Here is a 24,278-nt window from a genome sequence, read left to right on the forward strand (position 1 = left end):
CTAGCCTATCCTACATCTAACATATAATTTAGCGAATGTCTGTCTGAGTGTCTGAGTGTCTGAGTGTCTGTCTGTCTGTCTGTCTGTCACAGCGTTTCTCCTCGGTGGCTGGAGCAATTGATCTGAAGTCGCATCACCATTAGCATATGAACACACCTGACACAACTGTGAAGCCCGTTTGTCACTTTCACAAATCATATGCTGTATATTAGCATTTTTATGGTGTATCTATATCTATTTAGCCTACAGTACCTTTTGTGACCACACATGTTAAGAGAGGGGCGCTGTTGTTCAGGCCATGCACAATCACACACAAACCCACACACACACACACACACACACACACACACACACACACACACACACACACACACACGGGGGGGGGGGGGGGGGGGGAGAGTGTGTGGAGGTGCGCTGTTGTTCAGGCCATGCACAATCACACACAAACCCACACACACACACACACACACACACACACGGGCGGGGGGTGGGGGGGGGTGGGGGGGGGGGGGGGGTTCTGGCCCTGTTACAGATGTTGTCCAAAAATCATGCAGATCGGTACACAGTATCTCTGTAGCCGTTAAATGGAACGGGTATTTCTTACATTGATGCTCCTACATATTAGCATGCAAGCACCAGTTAAAGTTACTTTCCATCCCTCATATACTGTGTGCACAGTGCACATCCCATAACCCACACACTGCACATCATTTCGGAGCTCATATCTTTGAACGGGTAAGGGCTAGTTTATGTTAAAATAGCAGATGTAAAAGCTTGCAGCGCAGCACAAAGTGACATGCCGTGGCCCGTGAGCTTGTATATCTGCTATTTTTTAATTGCCAATACTAAAGGTAGAAAATATGAAAGCCAAACCCTACTCTTTCAACCTCCATGTATGCGTGTGTGGGGATGACTGATTTATGCTGTGTGCATCGATGCAAACAGGTGTGTAGGCAGTATAGTCACACCCAAATCTGAGTCTAATTAGCTTGACTCAGATTTGGTCAATCAATTCCAGATTAGCCTTGGTATCCATGCTTTTTGATACACCAACCCCTACTGAGAGAAAATACGACAATTGGTGTGCGTGCTACTGTGGTTTGTCTTGCTGAGACAACCTGATACTGTTGACCACACACATGCACATATTGGTGCACCAAGTCTGTATAAGGTTGAGCTACAGTGTAATGTAATGAAAAGATTACATAGTGTGGCGTATAAGCCAACACTGACACTCTGGCACTTTTGTCACGGCTATAGTATTTGTATAGAGCAGTGTTTCTCACCCTGGGCCTGGGTTTCTCTTGCCAACAACACTAATGGCCACGGTGGAACAAGTTATTACTTAATACTTTAGTGCAGTAGTTCTCAAACATGTTCGTGCCAAGGACCCCCAAAAGTATAGATATTTTTCGAAAGAAATAGCAGATGTACAAGCACGCTGCGTGGCACAAAGTGACTCACAGTGCTGTCCCACAGTGGGGGTCCAGATTCTGTCCGTCTCTCCATGAATGAAGAAGATAGCAATGTGAAACCCAAGCCCAAACCCAACATGAATGCCAAACCAATCTGTGCCAGGCAGGCACCCCCCACAGTGGCATTCGTGCCAGGGACGTGCTGGCCATTGGGAAAAGCGGGACAACTCCAGAACGGCCGGTTCATTCCAGGCCGGCCATTAGGAAAAAAAATAATCTGCTGTTTTCACAACATGTAGCCTATCTGTCGAACTGAGTCAATGTAATGCCGGGGACCCCCATAAGAGAAGATTTTTCAGCCGATTTTCCCAACCATTTTAATTTCAAGGGACCCCCAGTTTGCCTTTCCATTAGGGTACGGACCCCCCATTTAATCTCTATGACCCCATTAATTATTGTAAAATCAATATTAATTGAACTCGGAGAGTGTAGGCTAGCTGAGTTACACTCTCTGAGTTACAGACCCATAAGGGTCCATTTGGTTCCTAACTATCATTTAGCTGGGGACCCCCTGGAACTCCCTGAAGGACCCCTGGGGGTCCCCGGACCCCACTTTGAGAACCAATGGGCTAGGGATGATATAGAATAGTCTATATAGCCAATAAAACAATTAAATTAGCATGTTTAATGTTCCGCCCCAGGATAATGGATGTTAGGATAGGATTATCGCGATAATATTGTAAATTGTGATTTCTTTGGTCACAATCAAACATATAATTTTGCGAATGTATGTCTGTCTGAGTGTCTCCAAAAGCATGTCTCTCTCTCTCTCTCTCTCTCTCTCTCTCTCTCTCTCTCTCTCTCTCTCTCTCTCTCTCTCTCTCTCTCTCTCTCTCTCTCTCTCTCTCTGCGCGCGCGCATGCGCAGATCCTGTTCATACTGGTGAGTGAGTGAGTGAGTGAGTGAGTGAGGACAAGGCATGGGACAGACATGAGCATACATTGGAAGCGGCTAGTCACCGCTTCAAAAATCGCAATCGTTATTGAGGATGCTGAATCCATTTCTGACATTTTGTGAATTCAAAACGGCTGTTTTAAACCGGAAATGGCCATATACCAACTTAAATTGGGATGATTTTGATACTTTTTTGTTGATTTTGATTATGAATTAAATTATAAATGTGGTTATTTATATTCTTATACTGTACATTATCTGCATTTCAAAAGCAAAATATAGACAATCCACACTAATTATTAGAACAATGACTTCCACAATAGCCTATCAAAAATAGTCACTTCATTTGGAAAATCAACAAAAAAAAGTATCAAAATCATCCCAATTTAAGTTGGTATATGGCCATTACCGGTTTAAAACGGCCATCAATAATTCTAGGCCTAAATGGGTTATAAGCCACTAGTGGAGGGCCAGCCTCTGCTTATGTCTTAAGCATACAATATTTTGTGGCATTATGTGAAAAAGCCTTATTTTATAGTATTTGCATTATTACTAAACTCTCCTGACTCACAACGGGCAAACCATTTTCCACATACTGGAAGCCAGCCAAAAGGGTCGGGTTGGCCGAAACCAGGCATGGGTTTTCCTGATCTGCCAAAACCCATTGGCTTCAGGGATTGGCTTAGCTTCACGTGATGCTTGTATTGCTCAACCAATAAAAGTGGTAGAGGAAGACTTTGATATAAACACACTTTAGAGATGCTCCGCTGGACGGTGCACCTGAAAGGTGCGCCGGCTGTGGATATACCTGCGGTGTCAGTAGGAAACGAGGTCTACTGCTTTGAGGGTTCGTACGACAGCCACAGCCGTCGGATGTGCGTCCATATCTTCAACACTGTGTCTTTACGCTGGAGGAAGTTGCGTCTAGTGAGAACAGCAACCGGAAGAAAGAAAAAAGGGAAAAAAAGAGAATGTTCCTTAGGGGAGTTCCAACCCAAGGGGCTGCCACGTGAGTCCAAATGTGGCCCCACGGCGGTGCTGATAGAAGAGAAGGTCTATATCTGGGGCGGTAGCGAGAGAGCCCAGAGAGCCTATCTGTACATGTTTGACGTGGTCACCCACGTGTGGCTCAGCCCCCAGGTTTCTGGGAGCGTCCCAAAGTTGAGGTTGAGGCACTCGGCCTGCGCCTCTGGGAAGGTCATGTACATCTGCGGAGGATTGGAGCCGCGGACAGGATCCACGTATGACTTCTACAAGCTGGACACCGCCGCCATGGTCTGGTCTGTGATTATCGGCGCCAGAGACGCTACGCCTCCACCGGCTTCCTCATGGGACTTAGCCACCATCGTCGGGACAAAGATGTTTGTGTTTGAAGGCGAAAGGAGTCGATTCGGTCAGAAGAGACTGATAAGAGTGTTTGACACAGAGACCGAGCGCTGGCTGCAGAGTGGCAGAGTTGACACGCCCCCTGGTGGAGGATGCTGTCATTCAGTCTTTTCCCACAACGGGGAGATCTATGCGTTTTATCGCAAGTGGCGTGAGCAGGGCACAGTGGGATACAACTTCAGCGATCTGCTGAGATTGGACCCACAGACCCTCTCCTGGAAGAAGGTGGAGACCAGAGGGGACCAAGGCCCAGGAACGTTGCTTGGGCCCTGCTGTTTCCCGCTGGGAGATCGCATCGTCGTATTTGGAGGACCATTCCTTACTGACGACCTTTACATCCTAGACTTAAGTCCTAGTCTGAAGACACTGTGCAAGCTAGCGGTTATTCAGTACGGTGTGGAGCGGTCGGAACTCCCTCACAACATCAGGTGGGAACTGGCAGCCATGACGGGAACACGGCAAGACCAAGATGAAAACACATGAGAGGTACAGATTATTTGCCGGTTGTTACTATTTTATTTTTGAGCGGTGCTAACCACACCCACGGAGTCGGCATCAGACTAATGTTTCAGTGAACATTGGAGAGGATGGAAATCGCTGCTTCTCTAACAACAAATTGTGGATGACAAAGGAAATCATTCACCTCCTTAACTCATTTAGTGCCAGCATCTTTTCCAATTTGGGTGGGTATATGTGCCAGCCTTTTTTGACCATTTTGCCACAACTCTGCAGAGCCACAGCGAATCCAAAAATAGTAAGATATGAGCAAAAGAAAGTGAGCTTTTATCTTGTATAGTATTTTAGTTAGAAGCCCGGAACTGCAACGCGTTTTCCCCCAAAATGTCAACTGGGAATTTGTTTCTAAGATACAGCCACTTGAAATAAAAAAAGTTTTTGAAGCTGAAGTAGAGGATCTGTGAGGAGTTTTCGAACATACACTACACTGCTGGAAAGCTTAGAATTCTGCTTTAAACCTTGGGAAATACTGAGTGTCAATCTTGTATGTTTTTTGCCAGACCCATGAAATGGGTAGGCCTACATAAGCAAATGTCGGTCTGTCTGTCCTGGTTTTCTATATAAAGGGTATATATGATGATGACATGATGATGACATGCCTACAAAAGGCATGATGTCATAAATGATGATGACAGACAGGGGGTCTGGCACAACCAGGTTGACCTGGTCTAGTTTAGTGGGATGAGAAAGAGTGTGAAGACATAAGACTTGACAAAATACCTTTTCACACTCAGGACTACTGAACGTGACACCTGAACATGCAGCATAGATTGTGCCGGAGTTTGGACTGGAAGATTTTTTTTTTTTACCAACTCTGCAATTTCACTACTACTTATCTCAGCAGGATTTCTACTAATTCACAGTTTGCTTAGCTCAGTTGGTAGAGCATAAGGCATTTATTGTGATTTTCTCTCTCTGAGCCGGAGGCCGGGGTTCGATTCCTGATGAAAACCCTTTAGAATCAATGTGACACTTGAAAATGACACCAGAGGGCAGCATTAGACTGTCATTAGACTGTCATAGAAGACACCAGAACACCCTGAACACGACACCAGAGGGCAGCATAGATTGTGCCGGAGTTTGGACTGGAAGATTTCTTTTTTTTTTGTACCAACTCTGCAATTTCACTACTACTTATCTCAGCAGGATTTCTACCACTTTACAGTTCACTTAACTCAGTCAGTAGAGCATAAGGCATTACTGTGATTTTCTCTCTCTGAGCCGGAGGCCGGGGTTCAATTCCTGATGAAAACCCTTTAGAATCATCATTTATATATCGGACTGAATAACCCACCATCGTCGGGACTAAGATGTTTGTGTTTGAAGGCGAAAGGAGTGGATTCGATCAGAAGAGACTGATAAGAGTGTTTGACACAGAGACCGAGCGCTGGCTGCAGAGTGGCAGAGTTGACACGCCCCCTGGTGGAGGATACTGTCATTCAGTCTTTTCCCACAACGGGGAGATCTATGCGTTTTATCGCAAGTCCTTATACGTAGAGGACAATTGGCGTGAGCAGGGCAGAGTGGGATACAACTTCAGCGATCTGCTGAGATTGGACCCACAGACCCTCTCCTGGAAGAAGGTGGAGCCCAGAGGGGACCAAGGCCCGGAAAGGTTGCTGTTTCCCGCTGGGAGATCGCATCGTCCTATTTGGAGGACCACGCCTTACTGACGACCTTTACATCCTAGACTTAAGTCCTAGTCTGAAGACGCTATGCTAGCTAGCGGTTATTCAGTACGGCGTGGAGCGGTCGGAACTCCCTCACAACATCAGCTGGGAACTGGCAGCCATGACGGGAACACGGCAAGACCAAGATGAAAACACATGAGAGGTACAGATTATTTGCCGGTTGTTACTATTTTATTTTTGAGCGGTGCTAACCATACCCACGGAGTCGGCATCAGACTAATGTTTCAGTGAACATGGGAGAGGATGGAAATCGCTGCTTCTCTAACAACAAATTGTGGATGACAAAGGAAATCATTCACCTCCTTACACATTCACCGTCTTTTAAGAATCCTTCGTACTCCCATGTGCCATTCGTCCCCATAGACTTCCATGTAATTTATAGTGCACGGATCATGCACACCCATGTCTAGATAATGCACCACGTGTGTCCACATTGCTCACAGCTTTCAAACAAAAACATCCGAATGGAAATCCGTTCAGGCATTCATGAGATAGCAGCTATTATGTTTTCCTAAGATGGCTGCCAAGATGGCTGCCATGTTTGAAAGATGGGGTTGCTATGGGGGTTAAACATGCAATTTCGCGATTGCTATCATGCCTACTACATCTTTTGGGGTCAAAACATTTTTTTGAAAAAAGGGTTAGGGTTAGGGTTAGGGTTAGGGTTAGGTTAGGGTTAGGGTTAGGGTTAGGGTTAGGGTTTTTCTTGGGATTATCGGGCCTGGCAGGGAAAGACATTGAAATAATCTCGGGATTATCGGGCCTGGCAGACAATGAGTTAAGAGGAAAAGGGATTTGTTCCAGGCAGGAGACCCAGAGGGGATGAAGGTGGTGAGGATGAGCTCAAAGGAGCCACAGCTCTGGCAAAGGTGAGCTCAGGCACTAGTAAATCAGGGTAAACCAATCAGAAGCCTCTGTGCCTATGACATCACACCCTGGCCAAGATATAACTTCCGCTTGGTTCCAAGATTTCTAGCGGAAGTCTGTGTTTAACGGAAGTAACGTCATGCGGTGCGGGTCTGTTTACATTCCCCATCGAAAAAACTAAAATAGATTGTAGCTCTTAACTCGCTCTTAATAGGTGTAACATCACCTGAATCAATGTTTTAGTTGATATATTGTTTATTGTGAGCGCAACCGACGGAGCAGGAGACGTAGACATGTTTTTTTTCCCAGCGGGGAATACGTTTGCAGGAACACCGCACTGTGAAAAGACTTCCGCGAATATTCAGCCCCACCTCCTAGAACGGTCTCTGCCTCATATCTTGACCAGGCTTTTCTCTTCGCAGATGAGTAAGCCTGGCTACGCGAGGCTAATGACATCATGGACAAATTGAAGTATTTCATTGGTCTGGCTAACTCATGTCATCATCATTAGTGACATCATTTTTGTAACAAAAAGTCTTTGAATATTTCGAATCCTTCTAAGGTTTCTATGTCAGTGGCGCTCAAACCTTTCATGTGAAGGAGCCCCGAAATTATATGTATTTGGCCACGGACCCCCATCTCAAAATATTTAGACCCCCCCCCCCCCCCCCGCCCCAGAAGCAAAGTCTGAGTTACAAAATGTCTGCATAAAAATACATATATTCAAAGATTTGCACACATTTTCACGACTTTAAAAAAAATAGCAGATCTACATGTATATCTGCTATTTTTCAATAGCTAAAGTATAAAATAAAATAATTAAGGCCCCCTCCAACTTGGGCCCTAGTAACTCAGTCCCACTCCCCCCCCCCCCCCCCCCTGTGACGCCCCTGTGTGTACCGTCTCGATGTGAAACCTGCCATCCTGGGTCTTGGTGGTGTTGGCCAGCGCTGACACCCATCCAAACTGCCTGTTGAACAGGTCCAGGACGGTGGAGGTGTTGAGCATCTCCTCCTCGAACCTCCTCAACATGGTGGTGTACTCCTGGGTGAAGCGCTCGGCCATGTAGTGCGGTATGCTATGTATTCCCGTAGGATTTTTTTGCTAAAATTGATTTTTTTGCTGTTTTGGCTTCTATAGGGACCAAACTATCAGAAAATGACGGGGTTCAAATTTTCAGACCCCTCCCTCATTTCCTGGGGGCGGGTCACTTCAGTTTTGGCCCTATTCGGCTATGTATCCCCAATTTTCCATAGGTTTGTTTGCTAATATTGATTTGTTTGCTGTTTTGGCTTCTTTAGGGACCAAACTTTCAGAAAATAATGGGGTTAAAATTTTCAGACCCCTCCCTCATTTCCTGGGGGCGGGTCACTTCAGTTTTGGCCTTATTCGGCTATGTATTCCCAATTTCCCCATAGGATCTTTTGCTAAAATTGATTTGTTTTCTGTTTTGGCTTCTATAGGGACCAAACTATCAGAAAATAATGGGGTTCACATTTTCAGACCCCTTCCTCATTTCCTGGGGGCGGGTCACTTCAGTTTTGGCCCTATTCGGCTATGTATTCCAATAGGATATTTTTGCTAAAATAGATATTTTTTGGCTGTTTTGGCTTCTATGGGGACCAAACTATCAGAAAATGACAGGGTTCAAATTTTCAGACCCCTCCCCCATTTCCTGGGGGCGGGTCACTTCAGTTTTGGCCCTATTCGGCTATGTATCCCCAATTTTCCATAGGTTTGTTTGCTAATATTGATTTATTTGCTGTTCTGGCTTCTTTAGGAACCAAACTATCAGAAAATAATGGGGTTCAAATTTTCAGACCCCTCCCTCATTTCCTGGGGGTGAGCCACTTCAGTTTTGGCCCTATTCGGCTATGTATCCCCAATTTTCCATAGGTTTGTTTGCTAATATAGATATTTTTGGCTGGTTTGGCTTCTATGTGGACCAAACTATCAGAAAATGACAGGGTTCACATTTTCATACCCCTCCCTCATTTCCTGGGGTCATTTCACTTCAGTTTTGGCCATATTCAGCGATGTATTCCCATAGGATTATTTTGCTCAAATTGATTTATTTTGGCTTCTATAGGGACTAAACTATCAGAAAATGACGTGGTTCAAATTTTAAGACCGATATCCTGGTGGAATGGGGTAGCATTTACCTCTGTCCTGTTTTTATTCTTGTCAAATACAGGATCTATTCATTCACTGTTTCTATGCTCACCCTTATACTGTTAGCACACACAGTCTCCAGTGCCATAACACTTGCAGAGAGGAGTGCAAGACAGGTGATTGTTTGAGCAGCTGCACTGTCCCTTGCACCCTGCTTTGCAGACACATTTGATGAGCTCAAGTACTGCCTTTAGAACAGGTAGGGCAAGACACCTGACTGGAACTTAACCTCCTCTCTCTGAATTCCATCAATTCTCTTCAATTGGTGGAAGCTCAGGGCTCAGGGCAATTGGACATCTGTGTAAGGTGACCAAACACATTATGTCTCGCAAGGCACCATTAACAGCAGAGGCAAGGACCTGATTAGGAATCAGGTTATTAGCCTCTTCATGTGTGCACCTCCTCAAAATGGCCCTTGATGAAGGTATCATACTGTATATGACAACAAGCATGAAATAACTGTCCCTTGAGAAATACTCGAGCAGTCCCTGGCCTAACACACAGGTCAACTTCTCCTTCGTTAATCAAGCAGTCAAGAGTTTCTTGATGGACATTGTGAGCTTCATCTCTGGATGAAGACTTTGTATTCTACATAATTAGTTGCCCTCTTCTGTCGAGTCTTATTTTTTAATTACTTTTGTTGAGTGCATCCTGAAGATCTGACAGCTTTAGCATGCTTGATGCTTGGTGTCTTTTTCATGTTCTGAAGAACACCCATTGCATCAACTATAAGAACTTTGACAGAATAATCTTCCTCTATCATATCATGCTATGGGACACCTAGAAGATCTTCCTGCAGGGGTCTGAAAATGTGAACCCTGTCATTTTCTGATAGTTTACTGCTAGAAGCCAATCAGCCAAAAAATATCTATTTTAGCAAAAAAATCCTATGGGAATACAGAGCCAAATAGGACCAAAACTTAAGTGACCCGCCCCCAGGAAATGAGGGAGGGGTCTGAAAATTTGAACCCCAACATTTTCTGATAGGTTGGTCCCTATAGAAGCCAAAACAGCAAACAAATCAATATTAGCAAAAAAATATATGGAAAATTGGGGATATATAGCCGAATAGGGCCAAAACTGAAGTGACCCGCCCCCAGGAAATGAGGGAGGGGTCTGAAAATTTGAACCCCGACATTTTCTGATAGGTTGGTCCCTATAGAAGCCAAAACAGCAAACAAATCAATATTAGCAAAAAAATATATGGAAAATTGGGGATATATAGCGGAATAGGGCCAAAACTGAAGTGACCCGCCCCCAGGAAATGAGGGAGGGGTCTGAAAATTTGAACCCCGACATTTTCTGATAGGTTGGTCCCTATAGAAGCCAAAACAGCAAACAAATCAATATTAGCAAAAAAATATATGGAAAATTGGGGATACATAGCCGAATAGGGCCAAAACTGAAGTGACCCGCCCCCAGGAAATGAGGGAGGGGTCTGAAAATTTGAACCCCGTCATTTTCTGATAGTTTGGACCCTATAGAACCAAGATCTGCAAAAAAATCAATTTTAGCACAAAAATCCTACGGGAGCTGTTTTTTGGACATAGCATACCACACTAATGGCCAGAGCCTCCTCCAGCTGCTCCTTCAGGGGACCCTCCAGGGGGTTCCTGCCCCAACAGTCTGGGGTGAAGAGACAGAGGAGAAACATGTCTTCATAAGGTGCTTCAGAGCTTCAGTCCAAGATGAGATATCTTACCAATCATTAACATCCTCCTAACTGGATTTCTACTCTCTGCACTGTGGGGGCTACATCTGTGTGTTGGTAATGGAAATATATGAACCTGTTAGTTGTCGTCTTAAAGGAGTACTTTTGAGCGGTGGTAAACCGCTCCATAGAGTGGCTGTGCGTGTGTCTGTAGCCACTTTTCCTCAGCGTTTTGCCATAGCAAAGCGTGTGTGTGTAGCATAACCTGTACATCCTAGACTCAAATCCTAGTCTGAAGACGTTATGCAAGCACGACCACCGCTCACTTCACATTGGGTGTGATTATTCTATTGATTAGTCACGCCATGGAGACTTGTGGTCTGCATGTGGTCGAACACCTGCAGGGACGTGCAGAGAGTAGCGACTTTAAGCTCGATGATTTTCAGGACGGCAACGCCAGGCGGACTACGGCTGCTATGACGTAATCGCCGTAGCTGTCAAAATGGTTAAGCAAAGCCTCGGCGGCGACGGATTCCCACCCCTTTCACTGAACGCTTTGGTTCCCATGGCGACGCGTACACGCAGCAGACGGAGTAGGCGCTACGTGGGAAGGGACCTTCTGCCGTAGTAGAGACGGCTGCGGCGACGGCAGGTTTATCTATCGAGCGTGGATCATTTCCGGTTACCGTTGTCATCTGCCGTTGCCGTAGCGTTGCTTAAGGTCGCTAGTGTAGCAGGGAATGATATTTCTAAAAGGGCACTTCGGGTGAAAATATCGAAAATAGCAGACCTCCAAGCTCACAATGCGTCGCATCGCGTTGTGAGCTTGGAGGTCGGCTATTTTCGGTGCTTGATACCACACTGAACTAAAGCATAATCAAGTGAATACTGGAGATGTGGCGTCACGGATCAGTACCCTGATCGTAACGGATCAGTACCCTGATCGTAACGGATCAGTACCCTGATCGTAACGGCATGGATTTCTACACAGAGAGGGACATTCTTTCAACATAAGATGCTGCATTCAAGTTCAGGAGAGTTTGGACAAGGCAATTCTCTTGAATGCTGCCTTCGTTTATGGCATAAAATAGGGCATTTGCATTTCTTTCACCATAGTAAAAAAAACTGCATTCTTGGTCTGGAGAGGGCACTTTTTACAGACGGCTAAAAGAGCAGGGGCTCAAACCCCCTTTGATGTCTATGTGTGCATGTGCCTGAACACCTGAGACAATGAACACACAATGTGTGTGTGTGTGTGTGTGTGTGTGTGTGTGTGTGTGTGTGTGTGTGTGTGTGTGTGTGTGTGTGTGTGTGTGTGTGTGTGTGTGTGTGTGTGTGTGTGTGTGCGTGTACGGGACGGGTTTGTATTTAAACACACAGGAGAGCTGATTAAGACGTTCTAAGCCTTTATTTAATTCCATGGATTATCCTGTGGTCTCCTCTCCACCAGATGATAAGCAGTTGTGTAAAATGTGAGTGCAAAACTATTGTAATGAGGCTGTGTGTGTGTGTGTGTGTGTGTGTGTGTGTGTGTGTGTGTGTGTGTGTGTGTGTGTGTGTGTGTGTGTGTGTGTGTGTGTGTGTGTGTGTGTCACGCTTTCTGCTCATTTGTCCATCAGATTCAGAGGGTGCTGAAAACACTAAAACAATCCTGGTTCTGAAACTCTAGGTGCAATTATGGATTGTCACCAAATCTCTCTTCCATAAACACAATGTGCCATCTCAGAAAAGTATCTATTGTCAGTTTTCTTAATACAAATACTTTGAAGTTACAGTAACAAACGTTTTAAAATTACACACTACTTCTCGAGTTAAGTCTTTAAACAGTCTTTCTTTATTGATCAGTATTTTGTATATCATTGTTGTCGGGACTCGGGCAGAAATGTATCTCCATACTTCATATATTTATTTATTCAATAAATGAATGCCCTATTTCATTCTTTATCGTATTACAGTGTTACGTAAAGGTAGCCAATCTACAAGTAAAAAGAAAATCATCACATTGAAACCTTGGCTTGGCTTGCTATTTTCACTTCTCTTGAAAGATTTTAGACATGCCCAATTTATTTTTGGCATGTTCTAGATCTATACGTTCTGTGTTCTAGATCTATACTTTCTATGTGCTTTAGTTCTATATTTGTATGAATTCTGAATTCTGAATGATTTTGTCTGGAGGGCCAAATTGTCATGTGAAGCTTGACCAATGCTTAATTCTGCATGCACGGGACATGTACGGGACACACAAAGCCACTCCTTGGAAGCAGCTTTCACCGCTTAAAAAAAAAACCACACAAATATGATGTTTATAGGCACTTCTGACAGCACGTGAAACCAAGTCATCAGGTGAGGTGGTCAAGCTGCGAAGGGTCCAATATGATATATATATAATATATATTTGTCTCCACCAGCCGAAGGCTGAGGGAGAGTATGTTTTCGCCCCTGTCCGTGCGTGTGTCCGTCCTCCGAGTTTGTTACCAGCTAATCGCCGGCACCGTTGGCCCAGTCGTTGCCAAACTGAGCACACACACTCCCTGGATGCCAATTCAGAACCTCTGCCCCACATTTTTCAGATGGCCCTGTTCTAGCGCCACCATGAGGCCGATGTTTGCAAAACACATTTCTGTACACTACTCCTACAGATTTTGTCCAAAGATCACGCAAATTGGTAGACACAGTATCTCTACAGTCATGTGATCGACACGGATCTGTCTGATATTCCATCCTTATTGGCTGATATTGGCTTTCAAAATGTGTAAGATTGGTCCGTTTTGGACAAAATGCCTCAAATCACAAACGTAGAGTGCAATTAACATGAAATTGCACACACACATTCCCACTAGACCGAGGAAGAAATGCCACTTCAAAATTGTTAAATCAGCCTCATGGTGGCTCTATAACAGGCCAATTTATGGTTTTACCTATAACTCCACCGATCAGTTTCAAACTTTGTAAGCGCACTCCCTATAGGCCAAGGAAAAAATATTTCCTTGCATTTTTCACATCAGCCTTTTATAGTGCCACCAGGAGGCAGACTTATGTAAGACACATTTTTGGATATTACTCCTTCAGATTTTACCCAAAATTAACACGAATCAGTACACAGTATCTCTACAGTCACCAGTCATATGATCAAGACGGATCTGACCCGTATTAAATATTCCATCCTGATTGGCTAAGATTGGCCTCCAAACGTTGCAGGATTGATCCGTTTAGAACAAAATGCCTCAAATCAAACACAGCGTGCAATTGTAATGAAATTGTGCACGCACATTGGCAAAAGGCCAAGGAAGAAATTACACTACAAAATGTTCAAATCAGCCTCATGGTGGCGTCATGAAAGGTCTAAGATTGGTGAAGAACACATGCCACCCTTTTTACATTGGCCTATTATAGCACCACCAGGACCACCAGAATACATTTTTCAAAAAACCTTAAAGGGATTTGAACTATTAAGACTTCTCAAAAATAGCAGATCTACAAGCTTGCAGCTCTATGCCACAGTGAGCTTGTAGATCTGCTATTTTTCAATAGTTAAAGCACAAGTCAGCCAGAGCTCCCCATGTCAGTTCATAAGTATTTGGTAGGCGCTCAGTAGCTGTGCAAAGTAGTCCCCAACCCAGCCTTGTACTGTAGTTTGGTTCAGTATAATGCTTGGGAGTGGGGACCCCCTGGACAACCCACAAGGACCCCTGGTGGTCCCCTGACCTCACTTTGAGAACCACTGAAATAATCCCTAGCTGCTGTTACATTGGACACAGGAAAGGGGCCACACGTTCTAGTGGGGCTCGCACTGCTACTGCTGCAGCGTGCCATGTGAGTGCCTGGTATGGCCTGTCTGGATCGTGCAGCGGTCCGCAAACAAACATTCTGCAATTTGGGCACGAGAACTGGAGCCAAACTTAAGTCATCTCAGGGATTTGGAGTCCCCAAAAGTGGCCTGCCCCCACCGAGCCGTGGGCACTTGGGTGTGGAGGTAATGGGGCACCAGGGAGCTGTTATACCTCACTTCCCTCCTTAGGGGTTCACCAGTGGCGGTACAGCAGGACGTTGATGACCCACTGAGTGATATGAGGTCCTTATATAGGGCAGATTGGGGGCGAATCCAACCCCCAGACTCGGTTGAGGTCCTCAACCATCAAAGCACTGTGAGCACTTGCTGATACAATTTTAGAGAGGAATAGTTTTATTCATTTTGTAATTACAGTACAGTCACCCGACTTGGAGTAGAACCGCTGCTCCTACAATTGGAAAGGAGTCAGCTATGGGGCATCTAGTACGGATGCCCCCCCGAGCGCCTTCCTAGGAAGGTCCTCGATGCACGTCCCACTGGGAGGAGACCCCGTGGCAGACCAAAGACCAGATGGAGGGATTATATCTCCAAACTGGCTTTGGAACGCCTCGGTAAAGTTGCTCAGGATAAGGAAATCTGGAGGTCTCAGTTGGAACTATTACCCCCGCGACCCGATTCCGGATAAGCGGTTGAAGATGGATGGATGGATGGATGGATGGATGGACTGTACACTCCAGTATGCATTTATTTTCCCTCAGATGAAAATACCCAATACAATAATGTCCAATACAGTAATGATCTCAGAAGCCTTCCCCTGGAGAAGAAACAGACCGCTGTCACTGTCACTCCCTCAACTGTCCAGCTAAAACAAATACGTTTAGAGTATTTTACTCTTTCACACAAAATGCAATTAAAATCTAATATTTCATTCTATTTAGACTTCAGGGTTTGACCAAGGAGACTTGAACCTATGCTGCGCTTGAGGAAAAATCACACCCGTGTGAAGTGGAGCTGTGTGTGTGTGTGTGTGTGTGTGTGTGTGTGTGTGTGTGTGTGTGTGTGTGTGTGTGTGTGTGTGTGTGTGTGTGTGTGTGTGTGTGTGTGTGTGTGGATCATGTGTACCGATTTTTGTGACATTTGAAGAAAATATGTAGGAAAAGGAGCAAAAAGTGTGTTTTGGAGAAAATTCAAGATGGCGGAAAATCTATCATGTCGCAAATGGGCGTGGCCTATATGGGGAGATGCGTCATGACCCAAGGAATCCAGGGAAAAAATATTTTTAATTTTCCGACCTACGGTTCAAGAGTTACAGGCCAAAACGTAAAGTGGGGTGTTATAGCGCCACCATGAGGCCAAATGACACAATTATTTTTTATTTAATCCTTGAAATCATTATGAACCTCCTCTCCAAGTCTTGAAACTGTAGCCCCTGTGGTTTGCGAGAGACAAATAATTGAATGTGAGTTTTTGCGATTCCCATTCTAAGTCAATGGGGAAAATTAATTCACTAATAAATTAATATCAATTAAACTATAGAACCTTTCTCTTAGAAAAGTAATAGCCCACGATTCCCGAGTAAGCCGGTCGATTTGACATATGGCGCGAGTGTTTGGTGGCAAAACTGTGGGACTAGTGGCGTGCCGAAGTTTAGGAAGTTCAGGCTACATACACACAGACACACACACAGACAGACAGACAGACAGACAGACCCACACAGCCACGTATAGGGAGCCTGTGTTTCACACAGCTCCAAAAACAATGAGTTGCCTGCCACCAAGTGGCCAGAGTTGGGTCTTACACTAACCTATCCTACATAAATAAAACCTCTGTCCATAGCTTCATTGTACAAATGTGAAAACACGTTTTCAAATTAAGAAACATGTTTTACTTTAAATATTATTGTGATTTCCAATAAGGACTTCCATCAGCACTTCCACAAATATCACAAAGGATAAAAACATTTATAAACATTGAACCATTGGCCCGGCTGCTGGCGTCGTGTTCAGACTCTATACAGGCTGCCATGCCAGCCTGACAGGGTGTCGTGGGTTCGAATCCCGTTCCCGACGACCTTTGCTGCGTGTCACTCCCCATCCCTCTCCCCATTTCCTGTCATTAATGGCATAAAAGCCCAAAAATAAATGTTAAAAAAAATAAAATAAAATCTAATTGTCCGAGTTTCTCCAGTGCCTTCCTTATTCATTAAATAATAACTATATTGGATCCATTGTAAAAGTTCTTGTAAATGTCTGGGCTGGAAACAAAGGTTTCCACCCGACAGTGAAAACCAAGTTAAGGGCCAGCCAAGTGCTGCTTTGAGTATTCCACTGATAGAGAGAGACTTTCCCCCAATCCTCAAGGCTTTCCAGCAAATGCAAAAGTTGGTTAATTATTTATTTGGTATTGAAGATGTAATCAGTAAAATACTGTCATTAAAACAGTATACAAACCTAAAATACATGCAGTAGTATTGAAAAGTCAGAGTACAGAATGGCATAAATGGGGCTAAAAAGTGATGCTGTTCTGAGTCACCAGCATCGAGGCCTTGAACTGATAGAAACATATTTTGCCTCAACCCATTTTTTATGGTCTGTCTTCACCTCCGGCAATGAGTGCTGCCGACACAGGACTGAAGAATGTGTGTGTGTGAGTGTGTGTGTGTGTGTGTGTGTGTGTGTGTGCGCGTGCGTGCGTGCGTGCATGTGTGATAAGTCTTGTTGTAGGGGCCAACAAGACAGGTGTCCTCCCGGTGCACTGTTCTGTTCCAGTAAGTCTTTGAATGCCTGCTCGGAAAGTCTTGGAAAGACTTCAACCTTTGGCTTTTTGTTTGGATGTTTCCATAGTCATTCTAGATCAGGGGTGCCCACACTTTTTTTGACGTGAGATCCACTTTTAAAATGACTAGCTCAACATGATCTACCCATCCAAAAGGATTTAGCTGAGGGCCTGAGGGGAGCTTTGGAATAGTAGCACTGGTGTTACATTTTAGACAAACACACTTTCTGTAAGGGGGAAATAAATGGGAAATACTGGGGGAAATGTCTTCATCCCATTCTGTATGGAAGTGGTAGGTTTTGGGGTTCTTTGTAATGCTACTGACTCTTGAACAAAGTATTGCATTGGAGGTTTGCCTACTTTAGAAGCCATGAGGGGAGCTGACAGGCCCTTCTTGAGTTCATATTGATATATATATTTTTTTTTGTATATTTTAATTATATATATTTTAGAGGCATGTCATGTGGTCTACCTGCACACCCATTGGTGATCTACTGGTAGATCACCATCTACCTTTTGGGCTGCCCTGTTCTAGATGTTACAGTCTGATTTTCTGCTGTGTGTGTCTTACCGTGTCTCTCTCAACCCTCGTCCGTCTGTCCTTCAGGACACAGCCATCGTCCACCCAGTCCCCATCAGGATGACTCCCAGTAAGATCCACATGCAGGAGATGGAGCTGAAGAGGACAGGCAGTGGCACTGGTGAGACAAAATGCTTCCGTGGACACACACACACACACACACACACACACACACACACACACACACACACACACACACACACACACCTACTATACATGCACTAAGCTTTTCATTCATGTTTTACTTTTTGTTAGGGTTTTCTAGGGTTAGGCTTAAACTGCGTTCATGCATTTTTTTCCTTTTTTTTAGATTCGTTTTTGGGCTTTTTATGCCTTTATTTGATAGGATAGTACACCGACAGGAAATGGGTAGAGAGATGGGGAATGACATGTGGCAAAGGACTCCCGGATCAGGAATCGAACCTGCGACGCCAGCAGGCATCATAGTGTGGTATACGCCTTGACCACTAGGCCAGCAGACTACCTACTGCATTCATGCATACATGCTTTTGGATATAAACATGATGAGATTAAAACAAACACAGGGGTGCATGCATGCACAAAGCCACTCTAGCCCAGGCGCTGGACAAACGACAGTACAAGAGAAGAATAGAATCAGCAACACTGGTAAATACTCAGCTGTTTTATTGCTTTAACGTTTAAATAATTAAAACAAACACACACATGCATGCATAAGCGTTCATGCTCATGTGCACAAAACAACAAAACAACACACACACACACACACACACACACACACACACACACACACACACACACACACACACACACACACACACACACACACACACACACACACACACACACACTTTATGGTAAACGACATGTTTTTGCAGGAATCGGTCCAAATGCCTCCAGTCAAAACAAACAGATGTTCTCCCATAATCTCTATGATAATCTGTATACAAACCTGTAGGCTACATGACTCAGTAGCTTTTAGTTCCACCCATGCTTCATTTGGTTTAATCACACCTGGCATCATTCAGCCACTATTTACACTTCCTCAACCTCACATCCCTTGACCCAGAATGGAGGCAGGAAGGGGAGGGACAGAGCTTGAACCTCAGCTCAAATTCTCCCAGACCTTGACAGTAACTATAAAAGATGCAATTTGAAATTGCGAGTGCAGGTTGCATGTGAAGCTCGACCAATTGATTCCCTATTGATTCGCACTCCCATTGATTCCCAATCTCATTGATTCCCTATTGATTCCCTATCCCTACCATTTCCAATGGCAGTGGAAAAGTTACCCTATAAGTCTATAAAGTTTCCCTAGAACTATAATGTGTTGCCCTGTCAGGCAACCACACTAATTATTATAACCAAGACAAAATCATTCTAGGTTTGATTACCCTTGAACATACAATACAATTATACAACTTATCTAAACATCAGCACCTATACAGTAAGATAGAAGGGCTTTTTATGCCACCAAACGGAACATCAAGTTGGACATCCCAATTCAAATCTGGCTCAAAATATTGGACTCTGTTAAAGAACCTGTTTCTCTTTATGGTTGCCAGGTCTGTCCTTTTAACCAAGATATTACAAAATGGGTGAAACACTAATGTCCAGTCACACTTACATAAAAATGTGCTGGCTCATTCTTACTTAACCTTAAAAATATGGACCTGATATTAAGAATATGTAGTTATTGATCCACTTTGATCTCTTCTACAAATCCTTTCTGAATTCAATGGAAAACACCAAATAACGCATGCTGTGCGGTTACTTAAGCCCACTCAGGACTATATATTAATCCAGTGATGCTTATTATAATGGAAGAACACAATGTTGTAAACATAACTAACGGAGATGAGGAAAAGATGATGACCAAATAATGCGGAATGAAGTGAGTGCATTTTGAAGGGTCTTCTAACTGTTTCACACATTACATATTGGAAGATGAAAACCCCATAGCAAACCAATACAGTGGTAGAAATAGAATACCTGAGAACAAAGGACATCCTATATGTACAGTCTGAGTGAAAATAGCCTCTCCATCGAGAGAGTATAACTACCTGTCGCCAACTGTACAGAGACATCAGAGTCAGAGACACTTTCCCACTAGATTACAATCACCCCAAAACATTGTGACAACAATACTGTATCTAATAAACAAAAATGTCCATATCTGATGGGTGAGTTATAGGACAGGTACAGCAGTGTGTAAACAACACAGCAGCAAGACTCCTGTGCTGCTGCCAAAGTAAAGTTAAAGGATGTCCAATAATAAAACCACCATAAATCATTCTGCTTTCATAGAGCTGCTATTTTAACTTTCATTCCATTCCACTTTTGTTTAACCATGCTATCAATTAATGAAATCCCCATTTGAAGCTGTGAATTTAACTGGTTTTAATTGGGGAGAGAGAGAGAGAGAGAGAGAGAGAGAGAGAGAGAGAGAGAGAGAGAGAGAGAGAGAGAGAGAGAGAGAGAGAGAGAGAGAGAGAGAGAGAGAGAGATATTACTGTCCTGAACAGACAGCAACACATCGAGCCAAACACAAGTCGCACACTGCCCTCTAGTGGACGTGCTGCAGCACCGCAGCCTCGACCCGCTGAGCCATAAATTACACAACTTCTGGAAAAGTCCTCCATCCTGATCTGATCCAGTCATTCTCACAGTGAGTCACACCACACCACACCGCCCTCCTCCACCCTCCACCCTCCACCCTCCACCTCCTCCACCCTCCTCCACCCTATAAAAGCCCCAGCGGGAGACGGGCAAACAACGCTTGCTTCCACCCACAGTGGAGAGAAGAGAAGCGGACCTCGGAGAGGTGAGTGAGAGAGTGAGTTGTTGCGGTCTTTTTCACGAGGATGAGGAGGTTTAACCTTCTTCTTGTGTTCATTTCGAGGGGACTGATCGAGTGGCGCACAGCTTGTTTTCTTGAAATGTGGCTAATCTGTATTCTGTATATAGACTATAAGATAGTGGGGGGGGGGGGGATATATATAGGTCTATATTTTTGGCATTTTTACGTTTGCAAAACATAAACATAAATGTAAAAATACTCTAGTTTTTACAATACTAATAGAATGCAACAGTGCATTATATAGAATATATATTTTTCTTGAAATGTGGCTATCTGTATATAGACTAGAAGATAGTGAAACAAATATATAGATTTTTTTGCATTTGTGCGTTAGCAAAACATAAAAATGAATGTAAAAAATACTTAGTTTTTACAATACTAATAGAATGCAACATTGCATAATCTAGAATATATTTTTCGTGTGCTGCAGTGAACTGCAGTTTGAATGATTTCTGCAATGATGTCAACATTTTGCTTGCTGGTGCGCAAACAATGACATCATGTCTGTGTCTGTGACAGCTGTTATTATTGCTTACTCATGGGTGTGTGTGTGAGCAGAGCAGCACAGTGGTCACCCAGCACCACAACAACAACTGGATTACACATTAATGGGAGAGTCGCTGCAGTTTGGGTTTTTAAACTGAAACACACAATCTGCGACTATAAATGTTGAAAACATTCTGTTGGATATATTTATTTTCATAAAGTCACCCCATAAAGCATAAAGTCATTTTACAGACCCTTGACCGGCAAAAATCACGCAGAGGGAAATATACAGTTGTTTACAATTGTTTATGCAATCAATGCAATGTTATTATTCTGTCATATTCCTTTCTGGAGCTACTTAGTTTATTAAGTGACTGAATTGCAGCTTAATGTAGGTAGGTAGGGTAAAATCTATTCATTCATTCTGTGGACACTGCCATTGTCCTAGACCGAATTGATCCTAATGCTATAGTTTCTAGTTTAAAAAAGTGAAATAGGGATTATAAAATATCCAACCAGCATTTCATGAGCCAATATCATCTCATTATAGAGCTGCCATAGAGATGCCATCACCAATTTCAGCTATGGTGTTTTTTACATGCCACACATTTTTAGTTTGATTAGGAGTTATTAGAAGTGAGAGTGTTTGGTCACAAAGTTGAGTATTGGTAGTCTTTCAAGCCGGGCTGTCTTGAGAGACTAGATTATTGGCTTCTTCCAGAAGACAGAGAGACAGAGAGAGAGAGAGAGAGAGAGAGAGAGAGAGACACAGACAGACAGACAGAGAGACAGAGAGAGAGATGGAGAAGAATGATCCACTGGCGACCCTAAGGAAATAGTCGAAAAAGGGAAGAAAAAGAAGCGTTCAATTATGAAGATCTGTTACAGGGCTACTGCAACCCCGGAGTAAAATGAACCCTGACTGCAGCCGACCAGGGGCGTCACAAGGGGTAGGAAAGTGGGACTGAGTTACCGGGGCCCAAGGTGGAGGGGCCCTAGTAACTTTAGCTATTGAAAAATAGCAGATATACAAGCTCACAGCGCGGCACCGAGTGCCGCGCTGCGAGCTTGTAGATCTGCTATTTTTGAAAAGTCGTGAAAATGTGTGCAAATCTTTGAATATGTATTTTTTAAGCGAACAATTTTGTAACTCAAATTTTGCTTCTGGGGGATGGTCCCTGGAACTAAATATTTTGAGATGGGGTCCGTGGCCAAATTCATATCATTTTGGGGGTCCTTGGCGTGAAAAAGTTTGAGCATCACTGACTTGCACACATTTTTCACAATTTTTTCAAAAATAGCAGATCTACAAGCTCGCAGCGCGGCACTCGGTGCCGCGCTGTGAGCTTGTATATCTGCTATTTTTCAATAGTTAACATTCATGGGGGGGCCCACAGTGAATCCTTGCACCCAGGGCCCAGAATTTGGTGGGACGCCCCTGCAGCTGAGAGAGAAATCAAGTCAACCTAGAGCCTTGTTTCTGATCCTTATATAACAATGTTTTGCTCCAGCAGAAAGGCTTTAACACAGAAAGAAATCCTCTCTAATATGCAGAGGTCAAAGCACCCTGTGGAGAGAATGTCCTACTTTCCCAGCTCCAGGAGTCTGGATTTGGTAGACTATTTAATCTAGAGCTCTGAGAAAGCAATCACATTTGCCTTATCCCCTATCTGTAGGCCTACCATACTGCCTTACAAAGGCAGAGTGCAGTAACTACGTACAAGAATTTCACTAAAAAGGGTTTAAAAGTGTTACAGCTGATCAGCCAAATGAGATAAAGGCATATAAGTGATATTACACTGATTGTATATCTGTTCTTGAGCTAATTGTTCGTCCCCCAATATCATGAAGGCTAATTTGACCTTTGGGCGACACAAATAAGTCTTCGGTGTGTCCGAAAACATAGTTACTGCACTCTGCCTTTGTAGGGCAGCATAGCCCACAGAAGAAGCAACATCTTTAAAATGTTGTTGTATTTCAATCATTATTATAACTATTATTATTGTTATTTCAGTTGTTAGAACCTGCTGTTCTTGCATGTGCACATGGTCAACATCTGGATTTAAACAGATGTTGTTGCCTGGGTATGGCAGGGAATGCTAGCATTCTTTTCCCTTGTGTAACCAAGACCCCTGCTGCTAGAATTAAGCAAAGAGACAAGACCAACTGATTCTGCCTATGCCTCTGTCCATCTCTGTCTCCGGGCTGGTCTCTATCTCTCCCTCTGTCCATCTCTGTCTCCGGGCGGGTCTCTATCTCTCCCTCGCCTTCTCTGTCAGCTCATATATACATTTTAAAGATGCTTTGTTGGCATGACTGTCCAGAAAAAGAGAAATTGAGAACTTGGGTGCGGAAAGAAAAATTGATTGATTGAAAAGTGAGTAGGGCTATTTTATTCGAGTCACTGTCTGTCACCCCCTGCTCTCTCTCACTTCTTCATTCTTTGCCCGATAAGTAAACTCTTTCCCTCCTGCCCCCCCTCTTACACTCATTCTGTACCCGCACAATAAAAAGTCAACGAAGAAAACGTTTTGTGAATCCTACGATGGGTTGCTCGTAAATTTACACTGCATGTCATAGTCCACCGCCGTGACCAGTTAATAGGGATGGGTATCGTTCACCTTTGAATCGATATGATACCTTTTTCGATACCTGGGAATCGATACGATACCCTTTTCGATACCATTTTCGATACTTTTTATTTAAGTTGAGGTGATGATGATGATCACACAGTGTGGCGGAGTGGAGAGTATAGACGTTGGATAATCATCATAATAATAAACATTATAGGCTATTGTCAGCTATTTTCCACAGTAACGAGTGTAGCCTACTAAAGCAGTCATTAAACTCTCAGTAGCCCAACTGTTACAGATGTGACCGGCCAGGGGTACGTTCCAGAGTATCAAAACGAGGTATCGTTCGTTTTTACGTGAACCGATACCCGATAGTATCGAAGTCATGCAATCGATACCATTAAAAGTATCGCAGACGATACCCATCCCTACCAGTTAACTGTGGCACCGGGGAGCTAGCCTCATTGTAGGAGCCCTGCAGCCTGCCCATGCATCATCCATGAACCACCAGCCGTTTAGGACAGAATTGGGACATTTTCTTCCTGCCCAGCACGAGTTTTAGTTTTAGGCGCTGGGACAGTGG

General features: G+C 43.9%; 2 protein-coding genes across 2 annotated transcripts in view; both read left to right on the plus strand.

The window, feature by feature from the left end:
• Window positions 1–3,128: 3,128 nt before the first annotated feature.
• LOC308301175 (kelch domain-containing protein 3-like) lies at window positions 3,129–4,238 on the plus strand (the record flags this gene model as incomplete). Its single annotated transcript, XM_080745070.1, has 1 exon — window positions 3,129–4,238. One exon carries the CDS (start codon window positions 3,129–3,131, stop codon window positions 4,236–4,238), a length of 1,110 nt encoding a protein of 369 aa, XP_080601196.1.
• Window positions 4,239–10,563: 6,325 nt separating this feature from the next.
• clu (clusterin) overlaps window positions 10,564–24,278 on the plus strand; it is a gene marked incomplete at its 5' end in the record, with an annotated part of 51,584 nt that continues 37,869 nt past the window's right edge. Inside the window, 2 exons of the mRNA XM_080745071.1 lie at window positions 10,564–10,632; window positions 17,825–17,918. Coding sequence (XP_080601197.1) covers window positions 10,564–10,632; window positions 17,825–17,918 — 163 coding nt within the window. The remainder of the gene's footprint in view (window positions 10,633–17,824; window positions 17,919–24,278) is intronic.

This window comes from Nannobrachium achirus, assembly GCF_963921795.1.
Source record: "Nannobrachium achirus genome assembly, chromosome: 16".
NCBI classification, from domain to species: domain Eukaryota; kingdom Metazoa; phylum Chordata; class Actinopteri; order Myctophiformes; family Myctophidae; genus Nannobrachium; species Nannobrachium achirus.